At 35.9% G+C, this 25,241-nt stretch overlaps 3 protein-coding genes across 12 annotated transcripts in view; all 3 read left to right on the forward strand.

Annotated features, from left to right (window-relative positions):
- Nucleotides 1-6,589, forward strand: part of ttyh2l (tweety homolog 2, like) — a 61,729-nt gene extending 55,140 nt beyond the window's left edge. The window contains exons 8-16 of one of the 4 annotated variants that reach the window (XM_058768150.1): nt 69-124; nt 717-809; nt 896-988; nt 1,952-2,094; nt 2,180-2,356; nt 2,450-2,528; nt 4,104-4,128; nt 4,413-4,495; nt 5,433-6,589. In XM_058768150.1, the coding sequence (XP_058624133.1) occupies nt 69-124; nt 717-809; nt 896-988; nt 1,952-2,094; nt 2,180-2,356; nt 2,450-2,528; nt 4,104-4,128; nt 4,413-4,447 (701 nt within the window). In that variant the 3' untranslated portion in view covers nt 4,448-4,495; nt 5,433-6,589. The remainder of the gene's footprint in view (nt 1-68; nt 125-716; nt 810-895; nt 989-1,951; nt 2,095-2,179; nt 2,357-2,449; nt 2,529-4,103; nt 4,129-4,412; nt 4,496-5,432) is intronic. The other 3 variants (XR_009269485.1, XM_058768146.1, XM_058768144.1) reach the window with 3 other exon arrangements.
- Nucleotides 6,590-8,621: 2,032 nt separating this feature from the next.
- On the forward strand, nt 8,622-13,743 carry chmp6a (charged multivesicular body protein 6a). Its single transcript, XM_058770252.1, has 8 exons — nt 8,622-8,859; nt 10,251-10,360; nt 10,560-10,647; nt 11,519-11,605; nt 12,344-12,409; nt 12,935-13,015; nt 13,129-13,195; nt 13,303-13,743. Exons 1-8 carry the CDS (start codon nt 8,791-8,793, stop codon nt 13,350-13,352), a joined length of 618 nt encoding a protein of 205 aa, XP_058626235.1. The 5' UTR covers nt 8,622-8,790; the 3' UTR covers nt 13,353-13,743.
- A 1,225-nt stretch (nt 13,744-14,968) lies between these two features.
- The window catches only part of baiap2a (BAR/IMD domain containing adaptor protein 2a), an 88,635-nt gene continuing 78,362 nt past the window's right edge, over nt 14,969-25,241 (forward strand). For all 7 annotated transcript variants that reach the window (XM_058770263.1, XM_058770260.1, XM_058770264.1 and 4 more), the window contains exon 1: nt 14,969-15,154. In XM_058770263.1, coding sequence (XP_058626246.1) covers nt 15,083-15,154 — 72 coding nt within the window. In that variant the 5' untranslated portion in view covers nt 14,969-15,082. The remainder of the gene's footprint in view (nt 15,155-25,241) is intronic.

A 25,241-nucleotide genomic window follows, 5' to 3' on the forward strand; every position in this document is an offset into this window, starting at 1 on the left:
TTCAGTTTCATATAATGGCACAGACTGTAAGCGTTTGAATCTTCACTGTGTTTCTATTTCCCCTGCAGATATAGTGCACTATTACCTATACTGCAGCCAGAGTCTTCCCAATCCGTTCCAGCAGGTAAACGATTCCCCGGCACGTCAGCATTCAATTCCTCCCTGAACTCCTGACACAAGCAATTAACGGAGCTTACAGATTCATTTGACTTCTAATTGAGGCAAATACCCATGTTAAAGCCATTATAATGTTTCTGTAAAAAAATCTGCGTGGCTAATTAAATTATGAATAGGCGATATGAAAATAAACTTTGATCAAAGGGGGTCTCTTTTGTCTGTAGTTTTGGGATAATTAGATTTGTCTGGCTTTCTCGCATTGCCTGTGGGAATCCTGTGAAAGCTTTTCCACTGATTTAGACAGTATTCTCTGCTGGTTAAGCTGCTGTTTTGGAGGATCTATTAAAGTAAATGTTCTGGGGGAATGTCATAAAGCAGATGTATAAGACAGATGTAACCATTAACCAAATTTAAAACCTTAATAACCGTTAATCCAGATGTAAATATAAATCCTCAGCATGGATTAATGACCTTTTACTAGTCATTGCATGAACAGAAGGCAGAACCTATAGCATGTCTATGTAGAAATCGTTTAGATCAGTGGATCGACTGCTTTAGGTCACATGTTTGTCTGATTTGCTGTTGTTTCTGTATTTTAGTCTGTGACCATCTTCCAGAGGTCTCTGACCACCATGCAGATACAGGTGCAAGGTTTGCTGCAGTTTTCTGTTGCTGTGTTTCCCACCGCAGAGGTGAGAGTGCTGTCAAATAGGCTTCTGCTTCACATTCTCTACGTCCCTTTTTCTAAACATTCATTTTCCAATTTGAATCATTTTAGAAAGATCTTCTAGGAATTCAGCGGATCTTGAACTCTTCAGAGTTCAATTTGCACCAGCTTACCGCCTTGCTGGACTGCCGTAGTCTGCATAAAGTGAGTCACCTTTGTACTTCAAAGTATATTGTAACAGTTTGTCATCTCAAATAGTCAGACTTCTATCTATCGCCAGTCTTGTTCACTGATTTTTTTTTAAATTATTATTATTTTAACCCCAAAACTTTTTCTTTTTTTTTACTTTTATGCCATTTTCAAAATTTCTATATTTTAATGTCTCTAAAATTGTCATGTAGTGTGACCATCAAAAAAAAAAAAAAATGTTCCTTACACCTTCAATGCATGTAAGTGTACAAACATTATTATTTTTTAAAACATTTCAATATTTTTTTTTTATATAATTTTTTTGTTCATTTATTTATTTAATTTACAAATATCATATTCCTAACTCATACATACATAATATTTTGGGGGGAGTTGTACCACATGACATTTTATAACCTGAATTAAGCTTGATTTTTCATAAAATTATCTATTGAAGAGATTTATGATGACCTTGGTATTAGGGGAATTTTTTAATGCTTTTATGTTGCTTGCACCACTTGACTTAGATTTTGCGGACAAAAGTTTTTCAAATATTTTTACCGTTTAAATTTATGTTGATTTCATGTGGTTTTGAATTTTTTATTTTTTTTTTACCATTTCCAACTAAATATTAAATTGAATGTCTCTAAAAATGCCATGTGGTTTAACCATCAAGTATAAAGTAATAACATTTTCCTTACACCTTGAATGCATGTAATAGTAATTATTATTTTCTAAAAGGTAAACCATATTATTATTTTTCTTAAGGTGACCTTGGTATAGAGGTCTATTTTTTCTTTATGTCGGTTGCACCGCTTAACTTCTATTTTGCAAACAAAAGTTTTTCAAATATTAACAATCAGTGACGCAGTTTTTTTCTCTAATAAATAATAATAAATTATTATCTCAAATTACTTGAAAACAAATACAAAGCGTGGTTAGGTCCTGTGTTGATCTAACAGCGCTCTGGTCCTGCAGGACTATCTGGAGGCTCTGCTGGGCGTTTGCTATGACGGTGTGGAGGGGCTCCTGTATCTGTGCCTGTTCTCTCTGCTGGCAGCCTGTGCCTTCTGTACCCTGCTGTGTGCTGTCCCACGTGCCTGGACCCTCATCACCATCAGGTACCATCCACCTTCTTGCTGTGTAATTGTAGTGCATGGCACCTGAGACCATCGGTGTGGCTGACGTGTGATTGGTTGTTCTTAGGGACAGGGATTATGATGATATCGATGAAGAGGACCCCTTTAACCCGTCGAGACGCATCACGCCGTATAACCCCAGCCGAGCTCAAGTTCACAGTTTCTGCAGCTACAGCAGCAGCATGGGCAGCCAGACGAGTCTGCATCCTCCACTGCAGGCCACATCCAGCACACCAGAGTACATGTGAGTGTGTGTGTGTGTGTGTGTGTGTGTGTGAGAGAGAGAGCTGTTGCTTTCTCTCATGCTGACCCACTTATCTTTCTTCCTCTCCTGCAGGAACCAGTCCATGCTATTTGAAAGAAATCCTCGCTATGAAAACGTCCCATTGATTGGGAGTGGTTCACCACCACCATCGGTATTTTGATTTCAATCTTCCATTTACTGACAGTTTTATTCCGTTTTTGTATATTTGTATATTTGGTTTCTATATCACTGGTCTGTTAATGCGTTGCAAAAATTAAAATAACTGTATACCCAACCCTCATGCCATTCCACAATAGGGCTCTGCTAAAAAAAAATTATAAATCATTATATATAATATTAATACTATATTTGTTTAATTTATTTTGTATGTAAATTCTCTTAATATTTCTGAAGAGGTAGGTCATCTAATTGAGTGTAAACTGGTTAAAACTGGTAAAAATTCTCAACTCCATACCGTGTCTTACTGGACAAAAATAAAGCAAAGTTAAAATTGCAGTCCAATACTGGTAATGTAATACATTATGATGTGTATCATATCTTGAGGTAGTTGCGGATTTATAGCACTATTACAAACCAGTATGTCTTGCTTTCTTCTGCAGACCATAGACATATTCAATTTTTTGTCAGTTATTCTTTTAATTATCACTTTACTCAACTATTCAAAGGTTTTGGATCAGTAAGATTAAAAAGAAAAATAAACTAATAATTTGGTTCAGCATCTATTAAATTGAACAGTAAAGGCATGTATAATGCTACAAAAAATATATGTATTTGAAATAAATGCTGTTCTTTTGAATTTCTTATTCATAAAAAAATATTGTAAAAAAAATTATAATTTTCCACAAAACTGATATGTACCATGACTGTTTTCTACATTGATGATAGTAAAAAATGTTTCTTGAGCAGCATATTAGAATGATTTCTGAAGGATCATGTGACACTGAAGACTGGAATAATGATGCTGAAAATGCAGTTTTCATCACAGCAATAAATTACATTATAAAATATATTCAAATGGAAAACTGATTTTTAAAAAGTGTAATAATATTTCTGAATTTTATGTTTATATGGTATTTTTGATCAAATAAATGCAGCCTTGTTAAGCATAAGAGACTTCTTCCAAAAACATTAAAAAATCTTACAGACCTCAAAACTTTGAAAGGTATAGTGTATATTCATCATAATTCTTAATTATGGTGAATGTTATATTAGATCCAGTTAGATTTCATTAATGTAACCTGTGTCTAAGGTTGCTTTGTGTGATTGTGGTGTTCGAGATCATGAGAACTGAAGCTGAAAGCAGACATGGAGCGTTACTGCCCCCTGATGTTTCCTTTTTTTTTTTTCTTCTTTTTTTTTTTGTTGAATATCCTTGCAGTTATAAAGGGAATAAGGAGAAATTACTAATAATTATTAATACTAAATTATTAATGAAACTTAATTAAAAACAGTCCTGTCTTGATTTAATTCATAGCCAAATTGTCCATCAGACTTGTGCAGATTGTGAGTTGTAAGATGAATCATAAGTGAAAGGGTGTAATTGAAAGGATCGTCTAGTGAGTCGTGTTGTTTGAAGCATTGCAGAAGGCGTAAAACTCATCACAGGACAGTCTTCTGTCTAATGAACCGATTCCCAACTTCATTTTTAACTGTCAAGAGTCTGTATTCACACAATGATATTTCACAGCTAATTGAGTTCTTTTCCTGTCTTTTATCACATGTGAAGTTATATCCTCAGACATTTAGAAACAGTAAGTGCGCCCCTGTCCCCCCCTCAACGTGCCTTTTCTCTCTTTGTCCTCGTTTCCTTCCTCTGAGGATCACCCGCTCCGTAAACATTCTGTACATCCCTTTAAAATGTAAGAGCACTGAGCGGTTTTGCAGCTGTTGTCTTTTGCCAACTCACAGTGTTTTTCCAACTCACCTTTTACTTTGCCTGAAGTCCTGTTCACACATACAGTGATTTCATTTCTGGAGGTTTCCACACATTATATATATATTTTTTATTATTATTTATGTATTTTATTTTTTCTAGTACATGGGCAGAAACTAATCACATGCTCACAGTAACTCCTCCATCTTGCTGACACCCACAGTGCTTGCGAGTCCTCCTGGCAAGTTAGTATTTTCATGTTCAAGTCACTTTGCATATATAGAAAGGTGTGTATATATCCACATACATTTTTTAAATATGCATATTTATTAATCAATATACAATGCAGTTCAAAAGTTTGGGGTCAGTTATTTTTTTTCTTTCTTTTTTTGAAAGAAATTAATACTTTTATTCAGCAAGGATACTAAATTAATAATAAAAAGTGATAGTAAAGACTTTTATTGTTAGAAAAGATTTCTATTTTAAATAAATGCTGTTCTTTTAAACTTTTATTCATCACAAAATCCTGAAAAAAGGATCAGAGATTCCAAAAAAATATTCATCAGCACAACTGTTTCCAACATTGATAATAAATCAGCGTATTAGAATGATTTCTGAATGATCATGTGACACTGAAGACTGGAGGAATGATGAGGACCATCACAGGAATAAATTATACTTTAAAGTATATTAAAATAGAAAATCATTATTTTAAATTGTAAAAATATTTCACAATATTGCTTTTTTTCTTCTTCTTTTTCTGTATTTTTGATCAAATAAATGCAGCCTTGATAAGCATAAGATACTTTTTTTTTTTTTTAAACATTAAAAACCTTACTTGGTAGTGTGTGCATAAATATATATATATCTGTATCTGTATAAGTATCTGACAGGAAGTTTGTGAGAATGTCATCACTTCTAATGGTAGTGACTGCATTGCTCCTCATTTGCATAATGGCACTGGCCACGCCCACATCACATTAAAAAGGATTCCTTTACCTTATTTCACGTCAAAACATCAACTCTCATTGAAAATGAGTGATTTTTCTTGGTGCAGATCTCTGTATGTGTTTGTGAATGGGGCTTGAGGGTCTTTTGACTGTTTTTCACACATGCCAATATGATATCTAATGTCAAACACCTTTAACATCTGTTTCTTTCTTCTTTCTTCAACAACCACAGTATTCACCCAGCATGAGGACCACCTACCTGTCTATGACTGATGCCCAAATAAGACACTTCGGGACAGACTTCCAGATTTAGTTTTCCTGGTTCCTCGTCCTCAAGAGGTCTACAGCGCCATGAGATGCGTTCCTTTAATAGGCGATCTCTCATCTCATCTCATCTCAAAGGAGGACACCTGTGGATGTTAAAGCACAAATATTTAGTGCATCAAAGGGAGTTCTCAAAGACTGCATGCCATCCAAGTCTCATCTAGAAAGGCAAAGGATACCTCAGAGGTTTATGGGTGAGCTCTGACTATGTAAATATTCACTTATTCTCCTCAGGGGTGAGGAGAATAAATTGTTTTCTGTGATAGCAACAAACTGGATCAGCCTGGTGTTCGAGATTCAGGTTTTGATTAGCACTTCAGCTTAGGGCATGCAAATTGTGATTAATAGCTAAAGCAAATGATAATGAAAAAATAATGGTTGCTTTTTACCACACAAAGGCCTTGAGCTCGATTATGAGCCTTTAATTAATATACTCTGACTTTTGTACTGAATGAGAGAAATGATCAATTGGACGGGCTTCTGTGAGGGTCTGCTGTGATAAACATGCTTTGCAAGAGGAACAAGGTGTTTTGTTGGTGCCACTCTTTAAATATAGATGTATGTAATCTAGAAGACATATGTCTGCTATTCATTTCAGACTGTATTTATGAGCCTCACGGCACAGAACAAAGATAAATATTAATCATATTCTGCAATGGTAGATATGGGGATGAACAATTTGAAAATCACAGACAGACTAGTTGTTTGATTTGTTCAAGCTTCTTAAAGTATCTTTGTGTGTATGCCTGTGTATTCAAACTAGATCAAAGCTCACAAAGCCTATTTTTCTAGTTTAAGCGCTTTTGTGTGTTTACACTGACGTACTGTATAGACCTGGCCATTTCTGAAGAAATTATTATTGAGGTTCACAATACCGCTGTTCGGACAGGCAGCTGTTTATTATCCCAGTGAATGAAAAATAATAAAATTAGATTAGATTATACATGTTGAATTCTACCGCTATTATTGTCTTTATTTGTCATAACATTTCAAAAGTGCTGTTTTTTTATTATTATTGTTAACGTAATACGTTTTTGTGACATTTGATTCAATAAATAATTTTTACTGAAAGTTACCTTTTTATTATTCTTAATTTGTGCTGTAATGGAAGGCTGCTTCTATCGTGGAATTGAAAAAAGGCGGGGTTGTACATGTAAACTCACAGTTATGAGTTTACATGTCGCAATTCAGACTTTTTTTTTTCTCTGAATTGCGAGTTATTTTTAAGTAAAAACTGTAATTGCAACTTTTTATCTTGCAAATCAGACTTTTTTTTTCTCAGAATTACACATTCATATCTCACAATTCTGCGTTTATACCTTTCAGCTCTCAGAATTCAGAAGTCAAAATTGTGAGATATAAACTCAGAGCGAGATAAAAAAAAAAAAAAATTATCCAATGGCTAAAACAATCGTCCATAACATTAATTTCTCATTTCAGTTCTTGCTGTGTGAACATGTAGAACATCATTCTTTTAACCAGATTATGTGTGAACATTCAATGTCAGGGTTGTCTTGTTTGTTCTTGTGTTTATGTTATCTTGTGTTAACACATGGCTTCGTTTTCGTCAGCCATGTGCTCCTCTAGCCCCTCCTCCTTGTTTCATCTTTACCACACCCTCTTGTTAGCCCTTGTTGAGTCCTTGTTAGTGTAATTGCTTTCACCTGTTCCTCGTGTGCTTTACTCCCTATTTATAGTGCCTCTTGCCCTCTTGTCTTTGTCGGTTTGTGGTCATTCTCTGTCTGTGTCTGTGTCTGTGTCTGTGTCTGTGTCTGTGTCTGTGTCTGTGTCTGTGTCTGTGTCTGTGTCTGTGTCTGTGTCTGTGTCTGTGTCTGTGTCTGTGTCTGTGTCTGTGTCTGTGTCTGTGTCTGTGTCTGTGTCTGTGTCTGTGTCTGTGTCTGTGTCTGTGTCTGTGTCTGGCTCCTTGTTTTTGCCTTTTGCTTTAGTTCTTCTAGTCCTGATCTTCTGTTTTACATTTTGTTTGCTATTCAGTTAGTTGTGTTGGTTAAATTAGTAACTTATTTACTTTGTTACATTCCTTTTTTTTTATTAGTTCTTTGTTTTAATTTTTCCCCTGCCTCCATCGGAGTGTTTTTATGTTCCTGTGGAGCCTTGTCCAGTCTTGTCTCTTTGTGTTGTTAGTGTTCCTGTCCTGTCCTGACCTGTTCCTGTGAGCCCTGCCACTGGTTCGCCATGCCTGGCACTTGGTGAGCTTCAGAGTCGGCAGTCAACAAGTATCTGAGCTCAGCTCTATGGTGCCTTGTTCGGTCCTTTCTATCTGCCTGGTCTTGCCGCTCCTTTAGCTGCTATTGTAATCTGCCAGTTGCTGTCCGAGACTGTTCCAGTGGTCTTCCCCAGCTGTCTCCTTTGTTTACTGTGTTCTTGATGTTGTATCACATGTGCACCTCACTACCCTCTTGTATCAGTCGGTTAAGACAAACCTTTGTCCCTCACTCTGCAACTGGGTCCTCCTTCCAGATCCCTGACATTTTTTTTTTTTTTTAACCAAATTATATTTTATAGCGGTCAAATGTATTAAAAATACATTACTGAAATGGATAAATCAATAATTAGTGTTGTCCCCCAAAGCATGCAATTGCTATTGCACATACTGTACTCGGTTATGGACAAATAATAATTTAAAACAAAAATGAAGAAAAGTTAAACTATGATCATGATATTGGATATTGGAATTGCTAAAACTAAATATTCAATATTTACACCAAAGGTATCTGAGCCATATATAACATACATTGGTAGCATCTCGGAGACGTCTATTTGACGTCTGCATTTACATCTGCAAGATTTTTATTTATTTTTTTTTTTGCTCATCTGCAATGTTTATTAGATGTCTTTAAGATGTTTATGATTTAGATTGTAAGACGTTTGTCAGATGTTTGTATAATCTTTAACACGATGCGAACGTGTGCTATATCATATTTCCTGTGTTTTGATTGTCACTGAAGGTGTCGGTTCATTTGGAAACAGGTAATGTTTCTTAAACTCGTGCACAAAAAGCACGCCAGGGGGCGGCAAATAGTGACATTATTAGCTTGCTGTGTTCTCGCTGTATCACCAGAGGGCGCAGCTGCATCTATAGACGCTAAATGCGCTTAGCGAGCCACAGCTGAATAAAACAGGCCATACTCCGCTCTACACTTGATATATCGGAGCACATATTTTCTGTGTGTTATAAAGTAAAGAGCAGCTGGTATTTCATATGAGATGTGACATTATCAGTAAGGCGGGAATGTGGTTTATTCGCAATGGGAAATGTTTTCGGCAGACAGGGACGAGTTACCAGTCGAGTGACAGATCAGGACAGGGCGATATTGGTAAGAATAATCAATGAATCAATAAATGAGCATCACACTCTCTCACACACGCGCGCGCGTGTGTATAGCTTATATAGAGCTTGTTGTGCGTCTGAAATCAATTCAGCCATACTGACGAACGGATTAGATCAGCTGTCCTACTTTACACAACACACAGAAACTACCTGTGTAGAACAGAACAGTAGAATACAACAGAACTGAGTAGAATAGATCTGCGGCTGTTATAGAATAGAACAGGGTAAAACGGAACACAATAGAACAGATATAGAATCGAGTACAGTGGAAAAGTGTTAGAGAACAGACTCGGAGTGTGCTGTATGTTATGGAGAGCAGTTTATCAATATAACATAACAGTCTGTTCTAGGATTTCATTGTATAGAATAAAATAGCATTATATAAGACATAATGTATTAGAATAAAGTGTGACGGAACAGTATTGAGTAGAATGGAATAGAACCACATTTACTGTAGAATAAAACATATCAGTATTGTATAGCATTAAAAAACTGAACAATAAAAGCATGATACAATTTATGTTTAATATACGATTTACATTCTGTTTTATAATTGTATACAATATAATCTATTATTCTATAATGGTTCTCAAACAAGGGGCCTCAACAAATTTACAAGGGGGTTGAACTAAAAGTATTTAAATTAATTAAATTATTAATTAAATGTCTGTTTAGTTTTTTCTAAATTTTCTTACAGTATGTATCATGTCTAATAAATTCTCTAAATTAAAATGCAAAAAAAAAAATCAAGATGAAACAAAGAATACAAAAAATAAATTCATATAAAAAGCTTTACGTTAAATTATTTTCAGTAATAATAATTTAACTCAATAAAATTAAAATGCTAAAAAATTCTAAATCAAGATGAAACAAAATACAACACAATTCATATAAAAAACTTTACATTAAATTATTTACAGTAACAGTAATTTAAGTCTAAATGAAATTAAAATGCAAATAAAAAACACAAAATCAAGATGAAATCCCCAGTTTGATAACTATTGTTTTCATTAAAGTACAGTTCTGGAATCACAAAATGAGCTGTGGTTGATTTAATATATCTATACTCAGTTTCTGTTAATAAGAAAAGTTAACATTGTCAAAATTACAGAAGAAACCGTAGAAATATATTAGCCTATATGGGGGGTCTTTGAATATTGTTTTGCACAATGGGGGTCTGTCTCTTTGAGCGGAGTCTGCTGTCTTATTTATCAGAACACAGGAACAGGGTTTCAGGTGATCCATGTCTGGACTGTGATATCATGTTCTGACAGCTGTTTGTTCATCTTAGTCAAGAACTGACGCTTCTATGAATAAGAAGTGTTGCTATAAGTGAACTGTCATGTTTCTGCATTACATCCTGTCACTGGATCACAGCAACTGAAACAGCAGAGAGATAAACTGAAACAATATCAGAAGAAAATCACATTACAGCTGGAGAAAGAGAGATGTCTGGCCAAACAGCTCCTGAAGGATGGCAAGAAGGAGTAAGACATTTCAGATTACACCGACACAAGTGCACTCGTTATGCAATGCTAACATTCATGATAGCCGTCACCCAGAGTCAGCCATCATGCCTTGCACAGTGCCTTTATTGTGCTGACGTGGTGCCATCTGCATCGTACATGGCAAAATTGATTTCGGTTTAACAGATTCATTAACACGTGTGATTCATGCATTTCACAGACGAGCTCTTCTGCTGCTCAAAAAGAAACGCTACCAAAATCAGCTGCTGGACAAGACCGACATCCAGATAGCCAACCTGGAGCACATGGTGGGTTTAGATGATATTATTTGGTTTTATTTAAAGGTATTAAATGTGATACACACTGGTATATAGTTTGCAATAATTAGATTTATTTATATATATATATATATATATATATATATATATATATATATACTGTATATATATATATATATATATATATATATTATTATTATTTTTTTTTAAATAAGTCTCGTATGCTCACCTATGCTCTTAAACTGCATTTATTTGAGCAAACATACAGTAAAAAGTAATATTGTGAAATATTATTACAATTTCTATTTTAAAAATATTTTAAAATGTAATTCCTGTGATGCAGAGTTGAATTTTCAGCATCATTACTCCAGTCTTCAGTGTCACATGAACCTTCAGAAATCATTCTAATATACTGATTTGCTGCTCATTTCTTCTTATTAGTAATGATAAAGATTTTTGTTGCTTAACATTTTTATGGAACCTGTGATTCAATTGTTTGGGGTAAGAAATTTTTTTTAAGAAAAAAAAAAATAATGCCAATATTTTTATTAAGCAAGGATGCTTTAAATTGTTCAAAAGTAACTATAAACACATTTATAATGTTACTAAAAAAAAATTTACTTCAAAAAATGCTATTCTTTTGTACTTTTTATTCATCAAAGAATCTGATGTATCTGAAAAAAATGTATCACGATGTCCACAAAAATATTAAGCAACATAAACAACATTATTAATAATAAGGACCCTTATTAATAAATGAGCACCAAATTGTCATATTAGAAAAATATGAAATATCATGTCACTCTAAAGAAACTGGCTATTTGTTTATTTGTTTAATCATATTGTGGTATTACAAAAAGCATGAGCAATATAAATTGTACTTTAATTATGTCTCATTCAGGTTCAAGATATTGAATTTGCTCAGATTGAAATAAAGGTCATTGAGGGTTTAAAAGCTGGGAATGACTGTCTCAAGCAAATGCACGAGGTAAGTCTATATAGACCGAACTAGTTCAAATCACAGATTTGCTGTATTGTAACAAGTGTATGCACCTGCAACAGCTTAGTAATCAATTATCGGTGGTGTTAAATGCTGTTAGGAGCCAAGATGATTCATTGGTCTGTTTGGTGTTGTGCGGTGGGCGGTTTAGTTAGTTGCAGCATGTTTTGGGAACTGTTGGACATTGTTGTAGGATTAAAGGCTTAAACATTAAAACTCTTAGATTACAGCAGACACGTCTTTGTCTTGGAATCTCCAGAACCCCTCGAAATCCCCTGCCCCTTCTCTAAGTCCCTCCTTTAAATTGTAACTACTTTAGTACCTGTTTCTGTCCATTATATTATCAGACAAGATTTTGCTGCTTTTTTAATATAAGCCTTTGGAAGATCCGTACATTTGATTCCCAAATATACATAAGTAAGAACACCAACATTCACAGTATCACGTGTTGTAGGAACATTATAAACAATTCCAGCCCATATAAGAACAACATCTTTTCCATTTCCATGCTTTATATGACCACGTTTTACTGAAATCTGTTGACTGATTCATTTCTGTGGGATGTTCTGTTGGGCTTGTCTCAGTGAGCAACAGTAACCAAATGGGGGTGGAGGTTAGCGAAGGGTCAACAATGTTATGAATATATAAAAAGTGATTTATTGGGCTGTTGTGAGAATTTGACTGAAGTAATTTTTTTGCCTCGTATTGATCTTTTTTCTTCATCAGGTCATGTCTATTGAGGAGGTGGAGAGAATACTGGAGGAGACGCAGGAGGCCATTGAGTATCAGAAGGTTATGAGAGTCAAACTCAGTTCACTTAACATTCAGAGAAATGCTAACTTTATGTATAAAAGTCATAGCATTACATAACACAATGAAACAATACCAAGTGGCATTTACACCGAAGAAAGAGCACAAGCATGTACATGTGTAACATGTCTATAGTTAATGTGATACACAACGTTTGAGGTCATTTATTTTTTCTTTTTGTGAAAGAAATGAATACTTTTATTCTGCAAGGATGCATTCAATTGATCAAAAGTGACTCTCAGAAAGTGAAAAGCAGCACAACTGTTTTAACATTAATAATAACAAGAAATGGTTCTTGAGCAGCAAATCAGAATGATTTCTGAAGGATCATGTGACACTGAAGACAAGAATAATGATTCTGAAAATTCAGCATCAAATTACATTTAAAAATATATGCATCTTCTTAGGCTTTTGGGAAACACAGACCTGGACACTGGATATATTGCTCTTTCCTGGTTTTTATTGCTTCGAATGTCTAACGACTTCTTGAAACAAATTCCCTTAAAGCAAATTGATGAACTGCTGGCAGGTTCTTTGACAGCGGAGGATGAGGATGCTGTGTTAGCAGAGCTGGAGGCCATCACTCAGGTGTGGAGACCTTTACCTGTCATCCGTGCTGCCAGATATCCTGTCTTTATCATCGTTCACTGGTTGTGCATAGCTTGTGTCTGATCTAACGCTGCTCTCTTCATCCTGGGCAGGGAGAAGACATAACCCTTCCAGAATTACCCACGGATCCATTGCCAGTGGTGCCTACGGGGAAGACAGGTGTTGTTTTACTGCTGTCAAACACAGCACTGTGTGAAAGAATGACATGGCTCTCTTATTTGCTTTTGATTGCTTTCTGTCACTCGCTTTGTGCTCTGTCTTTGCAGAAAGAAAAGAGGCACAAATCAAGCCGGAGCGAGAGAGGCTGGCAGCGTAGTGTTTGATCCTGCAACCTGGCTCATCACTTTGTTTTGAATGAAAGGAAGACCTAGGGGAATGTAATTGGCAGAAAAGAAGGCTTTCTTAGGATATTTAATAGGCACGCATCAGAATCAGTGTTCCCATGGTCATGGAAAACTTGGAAATATCAGGGAATTTTACTTTTTATTTTATTTTTCAGACTTATAGTCATGGAAAGCAATAAAATGTCAACAAGAAGTCATGAACATTTCTTGTTATTCTAATTTATTTATTGTAATTGGCTATAATATGTTATTGCAATTATATATTTTTAAAATATTTAAAATTATATTTAAAACAGTTTCTTTTTAAAAGTAATTACGAACGACTTGAAATGTCATGAACAATAAAAATTGGGCAAACCATGTAGATAGAAATGCTTGTTGTTGTTGTTTTCTTTCTACTAAAATTGACCTTTGTTAGTTTGGGTAAGTTTGCTTGAAGCATAAATGTCAGTTCAGAATCAATTCATATTTGGTTTTGTTAAAATAAAGCTATGAACTGTGAGCTCTGTTATGTGGAACTAGTAAACGAGACTGTTTTTATTTTCATTTGCAAATGCAAAAAGTGAACCTAATTGCTACAACACTTTTGCCTTGTAGCTTTTTCATTGCTATCTATCATACAGCTATAAATTAGCCTGTAGCATTGTTTTTTTTAAGCAGTGTTAGCTGTTTTGCTACCTTCTGCCAGACTAGCTAGTCATGATGAACTATTCATTCATTTTGAATGAATCTTATTGGGATTAACAATTACTCCCCCCAAAAAAGTTTATAGCACTTTTATAGATGTGTTTTAAACAATGTGATTTTTAAGCCTGTTCATGTATGCAAACCCTAAAAGAGTTTGGGTTATAATAATCTGTGCATCTGATTTTAGTAAGATTACGTTTATTCCGTAGTCGTGGCTCTTGCAGATGTGTGTTAGCATGTCATGACCAGCAGGGGGCTCTTAATATCACTAATTGAGAGGAAATGAATCTGTGCTGACAGATCCACAACTGCCAATCCTCTTCCGATGGCTCATTTTGTGATTAATGTAAACATTCTTTTCATGTATAGATGCATTTATATCCATATATGTATCTACATTTATCTCTAATGCTGTACAGGTTTTTCTCTGGCTCTCACAGCCATGAAAAACCTTGAATGGATTTTAATATACATTTATACACATGTTTGTGTGTGTGTGTATATGTGTATAAATATATGTGTGTGTGTGTGTGTGTGTGTGTGTGTGTGTGTGTGTGTGTGTGTGTGTGTGTGTCTTTATTCAGCAAGAATGCATTACATTGATCAACAGCGACAGTCCACTCTCTGAAAGTGTAAGGATATTTTGTTACAAAGAAGGATCATGTGACACTGAAGACTGGAGTAATGATGCTGAAAGTTCAGCTTTACCATCACAACAATAAATGACATTTCAAAATACATTCAAATAGAAAATTTTAAATTGTGATAAATGGGTATTAGACAATTTACATCCGGGAAGAGGCGGGCGCAGGTGAAGATTAGCCACGCCTCCAGGGTGCGAGTTAGAACACGGGGCGGGGCTACTCTTGTAAGCCCCTCCTCCATTCCATTGCCTCCGCTCGGTACTGTTGAGCAGAGATCAGACTCCTGTGGATCGGAGCGCGGATCCGCAGCTGACCCTCATCACACAGACACACTGTTCGGATAACACATCACGTTCAGCAAAACACCGTTTATGGTTTTAACTGAAGATTTCACAATGTCTCGCACCGACGAGGTCCACCGCATCACGGAAAATGTCTATAAGGTAAAGTGCATTGATCCAACTGATGGAACAACTTACTGATCACAGGTGGTGATCTAATAAGACTTGTGCAACGAAAGTGCATGCTTTTTAGATATGAGTTATCGTCGTTGTTTACTGTATTGCATAAGATGATTCTCTTAAGTGGCTTTACGTTTAGATTTATCATCGTTAATGAACTTGATGGGAGATCAAGTTTGTTGTTCGTGTTGCTCATGTCATTTTAAATGAATTGCACCGTGAGAACAGAAGTGATTTGCATTGTTTTTACTTATCTGACACGAAAAGAACATAACCCTTCCCAGTCTCTCTCTCTCGCACACACCCACACACACACATGTCTGTCTATCTATCTATCTATCTATCTATCTATCTATCTATCTATACATCCATCCATCTATCTGTCCATCTATCTACATTATTACTTTTAACGACTCATATAGCCTAATACAGATTTAGTTGGTTTCAATTAGTTTTGTTTCTCCTTTTTACCAAGAAATACAAAATAATTTAACTGAAACAAAAGCATATTTAATATGAATTATTTTTGAGTATTTGCAATATCATTTGCAATGCGGTTATAATTAAGGTAAGTTTGTTAACTAAGTGGTCACAAATGTATATACCTATGGCAGTTTGCAGGTATGTCTAGCTTCAAATATTATATAAGTGCACTAATTAGTTTGAACAAAACAGTGCAATACCTGTAATGCACTACTCTATCTAAGAGATTGCCAATGTTACTTTTCATGACTGATATGATATATTGATTGTGTGTAAAGCTCTGGTAACCGATATGCAGATTTTAATTAGTTTTAATTCTGCATTTTGTCTAAGAAAATAAATACAAATTTGATGTAATGCATAAATATTATTTACATATAAAATATAATTAAATGCATCTTATTTATTTAGAATACATGCAACAATAAAAACATTATGAATATTTTAATTTATTTAATTGACTATTATTTAATCATATAATTTATTTATTTAATTTATGTAATTATATTTAAGCAAAATTTTTTTTTTTTTTTTTAACTTTTTTTTTCCTTCTTTTTTTTGTATAACCGCCATTATATTTTGAGGCTTGTTTCCCATGAACCTGTATGCGTTGCTATGTTTATTGGCATGTGCTCCGTCGGACATTCCAGCATAGGTGTTTTAGGGAGGAGGGGACATGCTGGTGTGTGTTGCAACAGGTTCAGTCAATGTGTGTGTCTCGTCAATGTTTCAATAGATTCCCAACAGGTTCCTGCTGCAGTTTTTGGTGTGTAACTTTAAAAAAAAAAGTTAGTACTTACCACACCGTAGGATTACGGCTCTCATCAGATACTTAAGCCCGTTAAATAGGCCACCTGAAGTCCAACACCTAAAACGAGGACAAAGAAACTATTCTGGTTGATCAAGGGCAAGCGGATGTCTCCCGTATCTGGGGTGTTACTCTTAAAGCAATGGAAATCTGACTATGAGGACTAGCATACGGCGCGATTCGCATTATATTTTCAAGCGTTCTGGCAGATATTTAAATTCTAGTTTACTATGTCAGTCTGTAGATTTGCATTCCATAAACCTAAAGTGGGTTAGAACTCACGGGACGGGTTTGAATTAGTCCGCTTGCTGTCTATTGGTGATCTGCCGGTCATTTAACATAGAATCGTTGTGTGCCAATTCTTCGAGGGCTGGATCATTCGTCCAAATCCACCCGCTATTCAGATAGCTTGTTAAATCAACCAGCTAAAGAACATTGATTGAGTTCAAAAGGAGAGCAATATTGACGAGTGTTCTGTGTGAGAGAGAAAGAGCTGGAAAAGATAAGAGGGGTAAACATCAGTGGTGGGATGTTAAACATCTGCTGAAGTGTCACAGGAAAGCCAGAACATGCTCTGTGACTCAACACATGGGTGTACCAGGGCGTATGTGTGCACAAGTGTGTGCGTATGTGTGTGTGTGATCGGTTGTTACTCAACTGTGCACACAAAACACTCCCTACCTGCAAGCGATGACTGTGATCCCGCTGGAGTTGCCATGGTTTTAAAACAAGCCTCACCTGTGAGTCACAGCCGGCCCTCAATCACTCAGCCTCCTGTTGTCAGACTCTCAGCGCCGGGGCCCAGTCATCCAGACAGCGCTGGGCTCAGCCGGATCTCTCTAATCCCATCAGCCTCCAGGCGAGCACCGGCAGCAGGCCTGACGGGACCTTTGCCAGCTGGAGGGTGACATAACTGCTGTCCGCTCACCTGTGTGTGTGGGCGAGCTGAGGTCAAGCCACTTAGGTGCAGTGTGAGGCCAGACTCTTAAGGCCCGTTCACACCAAGGATGATAATTATAAAGATAACGATATTAGCGTCCACACCAGCGAACGATATCATCTGTTTATTCCAAGCGCACACGCATCTGCCGCTTTCAATTCTCGAGCTTGGATGTCAATGTTTGTATCGTTGATCAGCTGGAAAAAATCGTTCTGAAAGTGATTCCAACGATATTGTTTCTCTGTGCCTTTATCGTTATAGTTGTGGTGTGGACTCTGCTATTCTTTAACATAGAGAATGATTTTTAGAACTATATCTTTATCGTTATCTTTATAGTTATCGTGCTTGGTGTGAACGGGCCTTTACTGTGTGATAATGCACCTGCTAGTGCATTGTTAGCATGTGGTTTCGTTGGACTTGCGTGTGTTCTTGCGTCACTGTGGTGGCAACAAACCTCAGTGCTCAGGGATTTAGCTCAGGAGTTAACTTTAAATATGTAGCACAAAGTTGTGGCTTTTATTCCCAGGCAAAACATGAATCTTGCACTTACTAACACCTCTTGAATTAAAGTGTCTGTTGAATACAGTGTACTTGTACGAAATGTTCGTGTCTGTATTGGTTGCTAGCGGGATCACAGACATTGCTGTGGCTGTGCAGTTTTAGGTGCTGGAAGTGCCATTTTGCTAACTTTAACCACACACCCTCTTTCCAAAACTCCACCCTCTAAAGACATACCAACATGATGTCAGCAATCCCAAATGGTATTTCTGTATCTATCTATCATTCTATTATTCTGTTGTTCTATAGATTGTTTCGGTTGCGCGCCTGGCCCGAAGTTAACTTCTGGTCTGTGATTGTCTGGTTAGTGGCTAATAATATGGGGTCGAATACAAACGCAGTTAAAGTTAAGGTGATGAGTAGACTGAAGTTGAGCTCAGGTTGTTGATGCAACCCAGTGTTTCCCATACATTGATTTATTTGTGACTGCCCATAAATAAACATGAATAAACATGAGCACTGCACATTTCAAAATCAAAACGTGGTGCGGGTGTTTTTATGTCACTGTATTTCTGAAGGAAACCGACTGTCTTCGATGTCATTTTTTTTTCATCCTGCATGTAATGCCTGATAAAGCAGAGTTTGTGAGCTCAGCGCTGTTTTGTGTACAGCTGTTACTGGGGAAACCTCCATTTCTGCCTCTCGAGAAGTGCCTCCTGCTGTCAGAGAATGTAATTTACTTGTTATTTATTTTACTTGTTATCAGAAATAATCTACTGTAGAGGGACTCTGTTGTTATTGATTCTTTGCAGAAGTCTACCGGAAGTTAAGTTTGGGCCATAAAAGCACGCAAATGTCAAATGATGTAACGTTAATGTTGTTGCTGTTGAAACCGTCTGTCTGTCTGCGTCTGTCTGTCTGTCTGTCTGTCTGTCTGTCTGTCTGTCTGTCTGTCTGTCTGTTCGTTCGTCTGTCTGTCTGTCTGTCTGTCTGTCTGTCTGTCTGTTCGTCTGTCTGTCTGTCTGTCTGTTCGTCTGTCTGTCTGTCTGTCTGTCTGTCTGTCTGTCTGTTCTGTCTGTCTGTCTGTCTGTCTGTCTGTCTGTCTGTCTGTCTGTCTGTCGTCTGTCTGTCTGTCTGTCTGTCTGTCTGTCTGTCTGTCTGTCTGTCTGTCTGTCTGTCTGTCTGTCTGTCTGTCTGTCTGTCTGTCTGTCTGTCTGTCTGTCTGTCTGTCTGTATGTATGTATGTATATGTTCCTATAGTGCCCATTGTGGCAACATTCAGAAATTCAGCGCATACTTATAGTTATAAATTGTATTTTAGAGTATTCTGGAACATAGCCACTCTTGGTGATATTGCGATTTCTTGACAAAGCATTTTTGTTCACACATTGCTGTAGGGTAAAGTTTACTATTACTTATGCATAGTAATTGATTGGAATCTCCTCCAGCGGTGGTGATCAGGGTGTAGTGAGAGACGTGATGCAGCAGGACATGTTTCATCTCGTCTACAGGTGAAACAATGCCGTAGGAGTGTCTGTAACACCTCTCCCAAATAGTCAACTTAGAGTGAAGTAAACATGGTTACCATGTTAACACTATCCCAGGGGAAACTTATAGGTGCTGTTTTTTTTTTTTTTTTTATCTTCCCTACATGCCATGACTGATATTGGAGAACGGAAATAACAAGCAAAGGTTTCGGTTACAATATGCATATTACCTTCCCATAAATCTGTTTGATGACAGCATTATCATACCCAACAGGCGTGAAATATCACTTGTTCAGGGACTCATTTCATCAGAGATCACCAGGAGCAAACTATAATTTCTTCTTTTTCTTTCATTTTTTTTTTTTCTTTTTTTTTCTCCATTTCAAAGAAGTGAGAGGACATTTTTCATGTAGAAAATCTGGACAGGTGGTTTCTTAGCAACAACATGCAACAAAATGTTTCTGTCATGTCACTCTGTGAGAGACACAGACTGCAGATAGAAACAGACATTGAGGGCATGTATTTGGTTATATTCAGCAATAACACACAAAGTTTTTGTTATGGGGCTAATGTGCTAATAGACACGCCAAAGGGATAGTTCACCAAAAATGAAAAGTCTATCATCATTTACTCCCCCTCATATCATTTTAAACCAATTTGACATTCTTCTGTCTTCAGAACACAAAACGAGAGATGTTAGGCAGCATATTCAAACTCCTTCATAGCTCAAAAAGGCAAAAATGTATCATAAAAGTAGTCCATTAACTATATTAGCACTTCTGAAGTTTTCAAAAGATTTTTTTGAGGAGCAGTACATTATTTATGATACTTTTTGACTAGAAATCATGGGTGTTATAGGTCTAAGTTTCCATAATTTTCATCATTTCTCTCTCGTTATGTACCCTCAAAGCTATGTTTACAATATATTGAATATGTTCCATAGACAAATAACAGCTTATGAGTTTGGAACAACATGCGGGTCAGTAAATAATGACAAAAAGTTTACATTTGTTTTATTTGTGTCATGACATTACAATTCCCCTCTTTACAGTACTGTAACCAAATATAAACCTCTAAGAAAGAGAGTGAGAGAGATTTTTGTTTCCCTTGTAATTAAGTAAACGAGATGTGCTTTTGTAGTGTAAAATATGGCAGCAGTTTACTCCCTGCGAGGCTTTTAAGGAATACAAGTATACACTTAAGTCCTATGAAATTCCCATGGCCCTTTGACACTTAAACAATCGATACGTTTGCAGTTACTTCTCTGACAAGTTAATGGATCTCTCGACCTTACAATCACTCGCAATATATTTAATATGTGTAAAACAACTTTCACCGATCGCCTTTGTGATCTCGACAAAGATATAGCTTTTGTCGCTGTGTCAGAAGTCCCTAGGCCTCAAGAGATTGCATTTATCATAGGTTTCCCGACAGTCATTTGAAAGGGAATGGGTTTTATAAGAGATGGATTCACTCCGCACACCCACTCTCCTCTCGGTCCGGGGGTGGATGGCTCTGAGCCGTTGCCACATCTTATTGTCTGAGCTCTCTCTTCAAAGAGCTCTCTATCTCTAATACTCAGAGCTCACAAGTAATGTTGCAGAGCGCTCACGAAATGCACACCTTTTTTTACCATTAGCAACAACGCGCATTGGATTTATTGCATAATGAGTCAACACATTAACTCTGATGAGGTTAGCTAAGGCGAATGCTTCATGCATATGGAACGTGGGATAGCTTGGTTTAGCATATTCATTAATTGAGTGTTTCTGTAACTTCTGGCCCTTTGGATTTTTTTTAAATTACATCCTTTAACAAGTCCTTTCCAAACTATATAGTTTATTTAATTGGTCTGCTAATAATGTCCAACAGGGTATATATCTCCAGCACAGATGAATTCTGTCATTTTTGCTATTTTCCCACCTGAACTGTCAAGAACAAATGTCATTTAATAAACAATGAAATTGAAATCCAGGATCTGTACAATAAAATATGTAAATTATAAAATACACTACCATTTTAAACATTTGTTCAAATGAATACTTTAAATGAAGGATGCATTAAATTGACCTAAAATGACATTAAAGATATGTACCTTAGTTTAAAAAAATCAAATCAAATATATAAATAATTAAAAGATTTAAAATAAATGCTGTTCTTTTGAGCTTTGCTAATCAAAGAATTGTGGAAGAAATTTATCACTAAAATATTAAGCAGCACAACTGATTTCTACATTTTATAATAATTTAAAAAATGTTTATTGAAGGATCATGCAACACTGAAGACTGAAGCTAATGATGCTGAAAATGTAGCAAAATTCATTACAGGATTAAATTATTCATATTGACAACACTTTTTTTTTTTTTTACTGCAATGTATTACTGGTTTTACTGAATTTGTTGATCAAATAAATGCAGCCCTTCTAAGAGACTTCTTTCAAAGCAAACAAACAAATAAAAAAAATATATTTCTGACCCTAAGCTTTTGAATAATACTGTACTGTACAGTGCACATACTGTACATGTCAAAAATATGAAAATTAAGCGATTGAGATTAGGCAAAAAAAAAAGAAAAGGGGACAAAAAAAGTCAAACCCCCAGGTCATAAAAGTTCCTATAGTTGTAGAAACTTCTATAAAAATGATTTTTGGAAAGGTCAGAATGGCTTGGTGTCTCTAGTATCTATCAAAATTGAGAAGAGAATGAGATCTCAAGACTGGCTTTTGAAAGAACAGATGAATGTGGGAGCAAGATTTGGGAGGAGGAGTGTGGGTGAGAGAAAGAGAGCTTCCCGATCCTTTTGGAAATGGTCTGTAATTGCTGTGTGGAGATGTGGGCCTGTAATGATTCAGGAGGAGGTGCGGGCGGCAGGTCACGGAGTCGGCCGAAAGGAACATCCTCTGCTTTTGATTCCAGCACCAATTTACCAGCAGATGGTTAGATGCACGTAGGCATACGAAATGGGATTAGCACGGAGTAATGCTACATTTATTTCTAACCTTTTTATTGCTTGACCATAATGGAGCGAATGGCCCTCAAATGACTCTTTTCCTATAGGAACACGTTTTCATTATGTCTGGGTCACAGGGGTCAGTCCTGCTGTGACAAATGGGGCAAACTGTATTAGATCTCTCTGAAGAGGTCAACTTTAACCTTGGGAACTCAAGGAGGACTCTCTTGTGAACAATCTGCTCTTGTTTTGTGCAGATGAAAGTGGAGGTTGTCTTCCTGTTTCTGAAGGTTGTGCGGGGGAAGAGGACACTGTTGGTCACTTATAGTGTGAAGTGTGTAAACGCAATTATACCTCCATGTTCATATTTTGAATAGCAGATTGTTCACAAGAGAGTCCTCCTTGATTTCCCGAGGTTAAAGTTGACCTCGATGTGCATTGCCATTCAAATGTTTAGGGTCTCTTGCGCATTTGTTTAATTGACAATACAGTAAAAACAGGAATACTGTGAAATATTATTCCAATTTAAAATAGCTTTTTTCTATTGAAATGTATTTTTTAATGTTTTATTCCTGTGATGTAAAGCTACATTTTCAGCATCGTAACTCTAATCTTCAGTGCGTGATATTTCAGAAATCACTCTAATATGACGATTTTCTGCTAAAGAAACATTTCTGATTATTATCAATTTTGAAAACGTTTGTGCTGCTTAATGTTTTTGTGAAATCAGTTTCCATTTTTTCTCCAGGATTCTCAGATGAGTAGATGAAGGCCCAAAAGAACAACATTTATTTGAAATTGAAATGCTTTATAAAATCAGGCATGTTTTGGTTACTTTTGGTCAATCTAATTTGTCCTTACTGAAGAACAGTATAAGAAAATGCTAGTAATAAATTTCGCACTTTACAAAAAAGTAATTAATCCCAAACTTTAAAACTATGGTGTTTTTGTTTTGAAATGGTTTAGCAGGGCGTTTTTCCAGTTTAGAAGGGATTCGTAATGTTTAAAGAAAAGTAACAGTCTAGGCATGTTTGATGTTTTCCTTTTGAATGAACACAAAAAGACAGCAATTCATATTTGTAAATAGCAATTTACATTTCTATTCTTCTACCAAGACCTTGAGACAAAAATCTGATTTTTTGCATATCCAGATCTGAACAATAAAAATAAAAAACACACACACATGAAGCTGTATTTTTATTTTATTATTTTTTTTTTATTCAAACAGATACAAAATATTGTCAAAATATTGTGACTCTATCATACGTTTGTCATCCAGTACTAAAAAACTCATGCATCATTGTCAAAATAAATAAATAAATAATAATCATCAAAATTTCTGTAACCCTTCATGTTTTCCAATCCAATGATGTTTAATGGGATTTTTTTTCCCTCCCATAGAACATAAAAGGCGTTTATGTGGTAGAGTCTCCAGACTGTTTTGCTGAAGGGTATGCTGCTTATTGAATGGAGTAGTTTAATGATCAGGGGACACCGAGTCCGCTCCTAATTAAGTTCTCAAAAATAAATCAATCAGCGTGTAACCTGCAGAGGAAGAGACACTCGCAGATGTTTCCATGGAAACCGTCAGTGAGCTGCAGGAATATGAAGTGTTGTCACAGGGTCAGGAGGTTATGTGTTGAAAGCGCTGTCTAACAGCATCACCTACGTTCTGAAGCAAAGACACATCTGTCCAGCTCAGATGCCTCTGCCTCTCTCAGACCTGCTTCATTTAATTGGGCTAATTGAATCTAGATACACAGTTATCTCAGCCAATGGTACAGTATCGATCGCCCAAGCTGTTTGTTGTAGTCTGCCATAACAGGCTTTCTTTCTCTCTTCTTACATAATGTTGCATTCACTGTATTAGTCATGCAGGATTTGTTCTTTGTCTCGTTCCGACTCTAAATTCTGATTGGATGAGCCTGTTTGAAGGGGTTATAATTTAGGTACACAAGCATTAGTGCTGTGACCACTGAGCGAGAGAAAACATTCACCTCGACCTAAACTCAGAACCACTCACGGTCTGAAATGCCACCAACAAACAAGGAAAAGTCTCAGTGGACTAAGTGTAAATCGGTAGTGGGCTAAATATCATCGCTATTGAAGCACTGCTGGACCAGTCAAATTAGAGGACAAGAACTAATCGTTCAGTGTTTATTGTGATAACCACACATTCAGTATTAGTCAAGCTTCTATGTTCTTTTCATCCTTAAACAGCTTTTCATTTTGAATTTTTCTTAAGAGTTTGGGTGTTTCTTCAATTATGGACACTTTGGTAACTTTGAGCTTTTAGAAAATAAACTCCCTGAAAACACATTTTACACACACTAACTTAATTTGATTATTAACAATATCTGAAAGTGTAAATGCCAGTTTATGCATCTCACACTCATTTGTTTTGTTTTGTTTCCTTTATCCCCCCTTTTTTAATAGAAAAGCCAAACTTTTTTTTTTAAACAACAAATGCCATTTCCACACATTTTCATTGTTTTCTCATCAATTTCTTTTTTTTTTTTTTTTTTATCTAATATTAATATTTTTCAAAATAAAATATAAATTTCAAATCTTAAATGAAAATTAGAAATGTTACCTTGGCAACCAACTTGAACTTATTTAAGTTCAAGTTAAAGTACAAACATTACTTGAAATGAAAATGAAATACATTGAATAAATTAAAACTTTGATAAATATAGATTAAAAAATGACTAAAATGTAAAAGAAAACTGAAAATATAAAAATGAAAGAGAATTCAAAACAGTAACAAATGCTATGTATTGTACATAATAGTATGTAAATAATACAGAAAGAACACAAAATGAACACATCAAACTAAATGCATAACTTGAGATGTGGTAGTATTTGAAAAGGAGCTGTTTTAATGTACAATCAGTCAATCACAAA

The sequence above is a fragment of the Onychostoma macrolepis genome, chromosome 03, assembly GCF_012432095.1.
Source record: "Onychostoma macrolepis isolate SWU-2019 chromosome 03, ASM1243209v1, whole genome shotgun sequence".
Taxonomy (NCBI): domain Eukaryota; kingdom Metazoa; phylum Chordata; class Actinopteri; order Cypriniformes; family Cyprinidae; genus Onychostoma; species Onychostoma macrolepis.

What these genes read in the sequence shown, in the direction of transcription:
- chmp6a (XM_058770252.1), top strand. Translation starts at nt 8,791, where the DNA reads ATGGGAAATGTTTTCGGCAGACAGGGACGAGTTACCAGTCGAGTGACA. An exon ending in TAGCCAACCTGGAGCACATG is followed by an intron (nt 10,648 to 11,518) that starts GTGGGTTTAGAT and finishes TGTCTCATTCAG; the next exon opens with GTTCAAGATATTGAATTTGC. An exon ending in GGTGCCTACGGGGAAGACAG is followed by an intron (nt 13,196 to 13,302) that starts GTGTTGTTTTAC and finishes CTGTCTTTGCAG; the next exon opens with AAAGAAAAGAGGCACAAATC.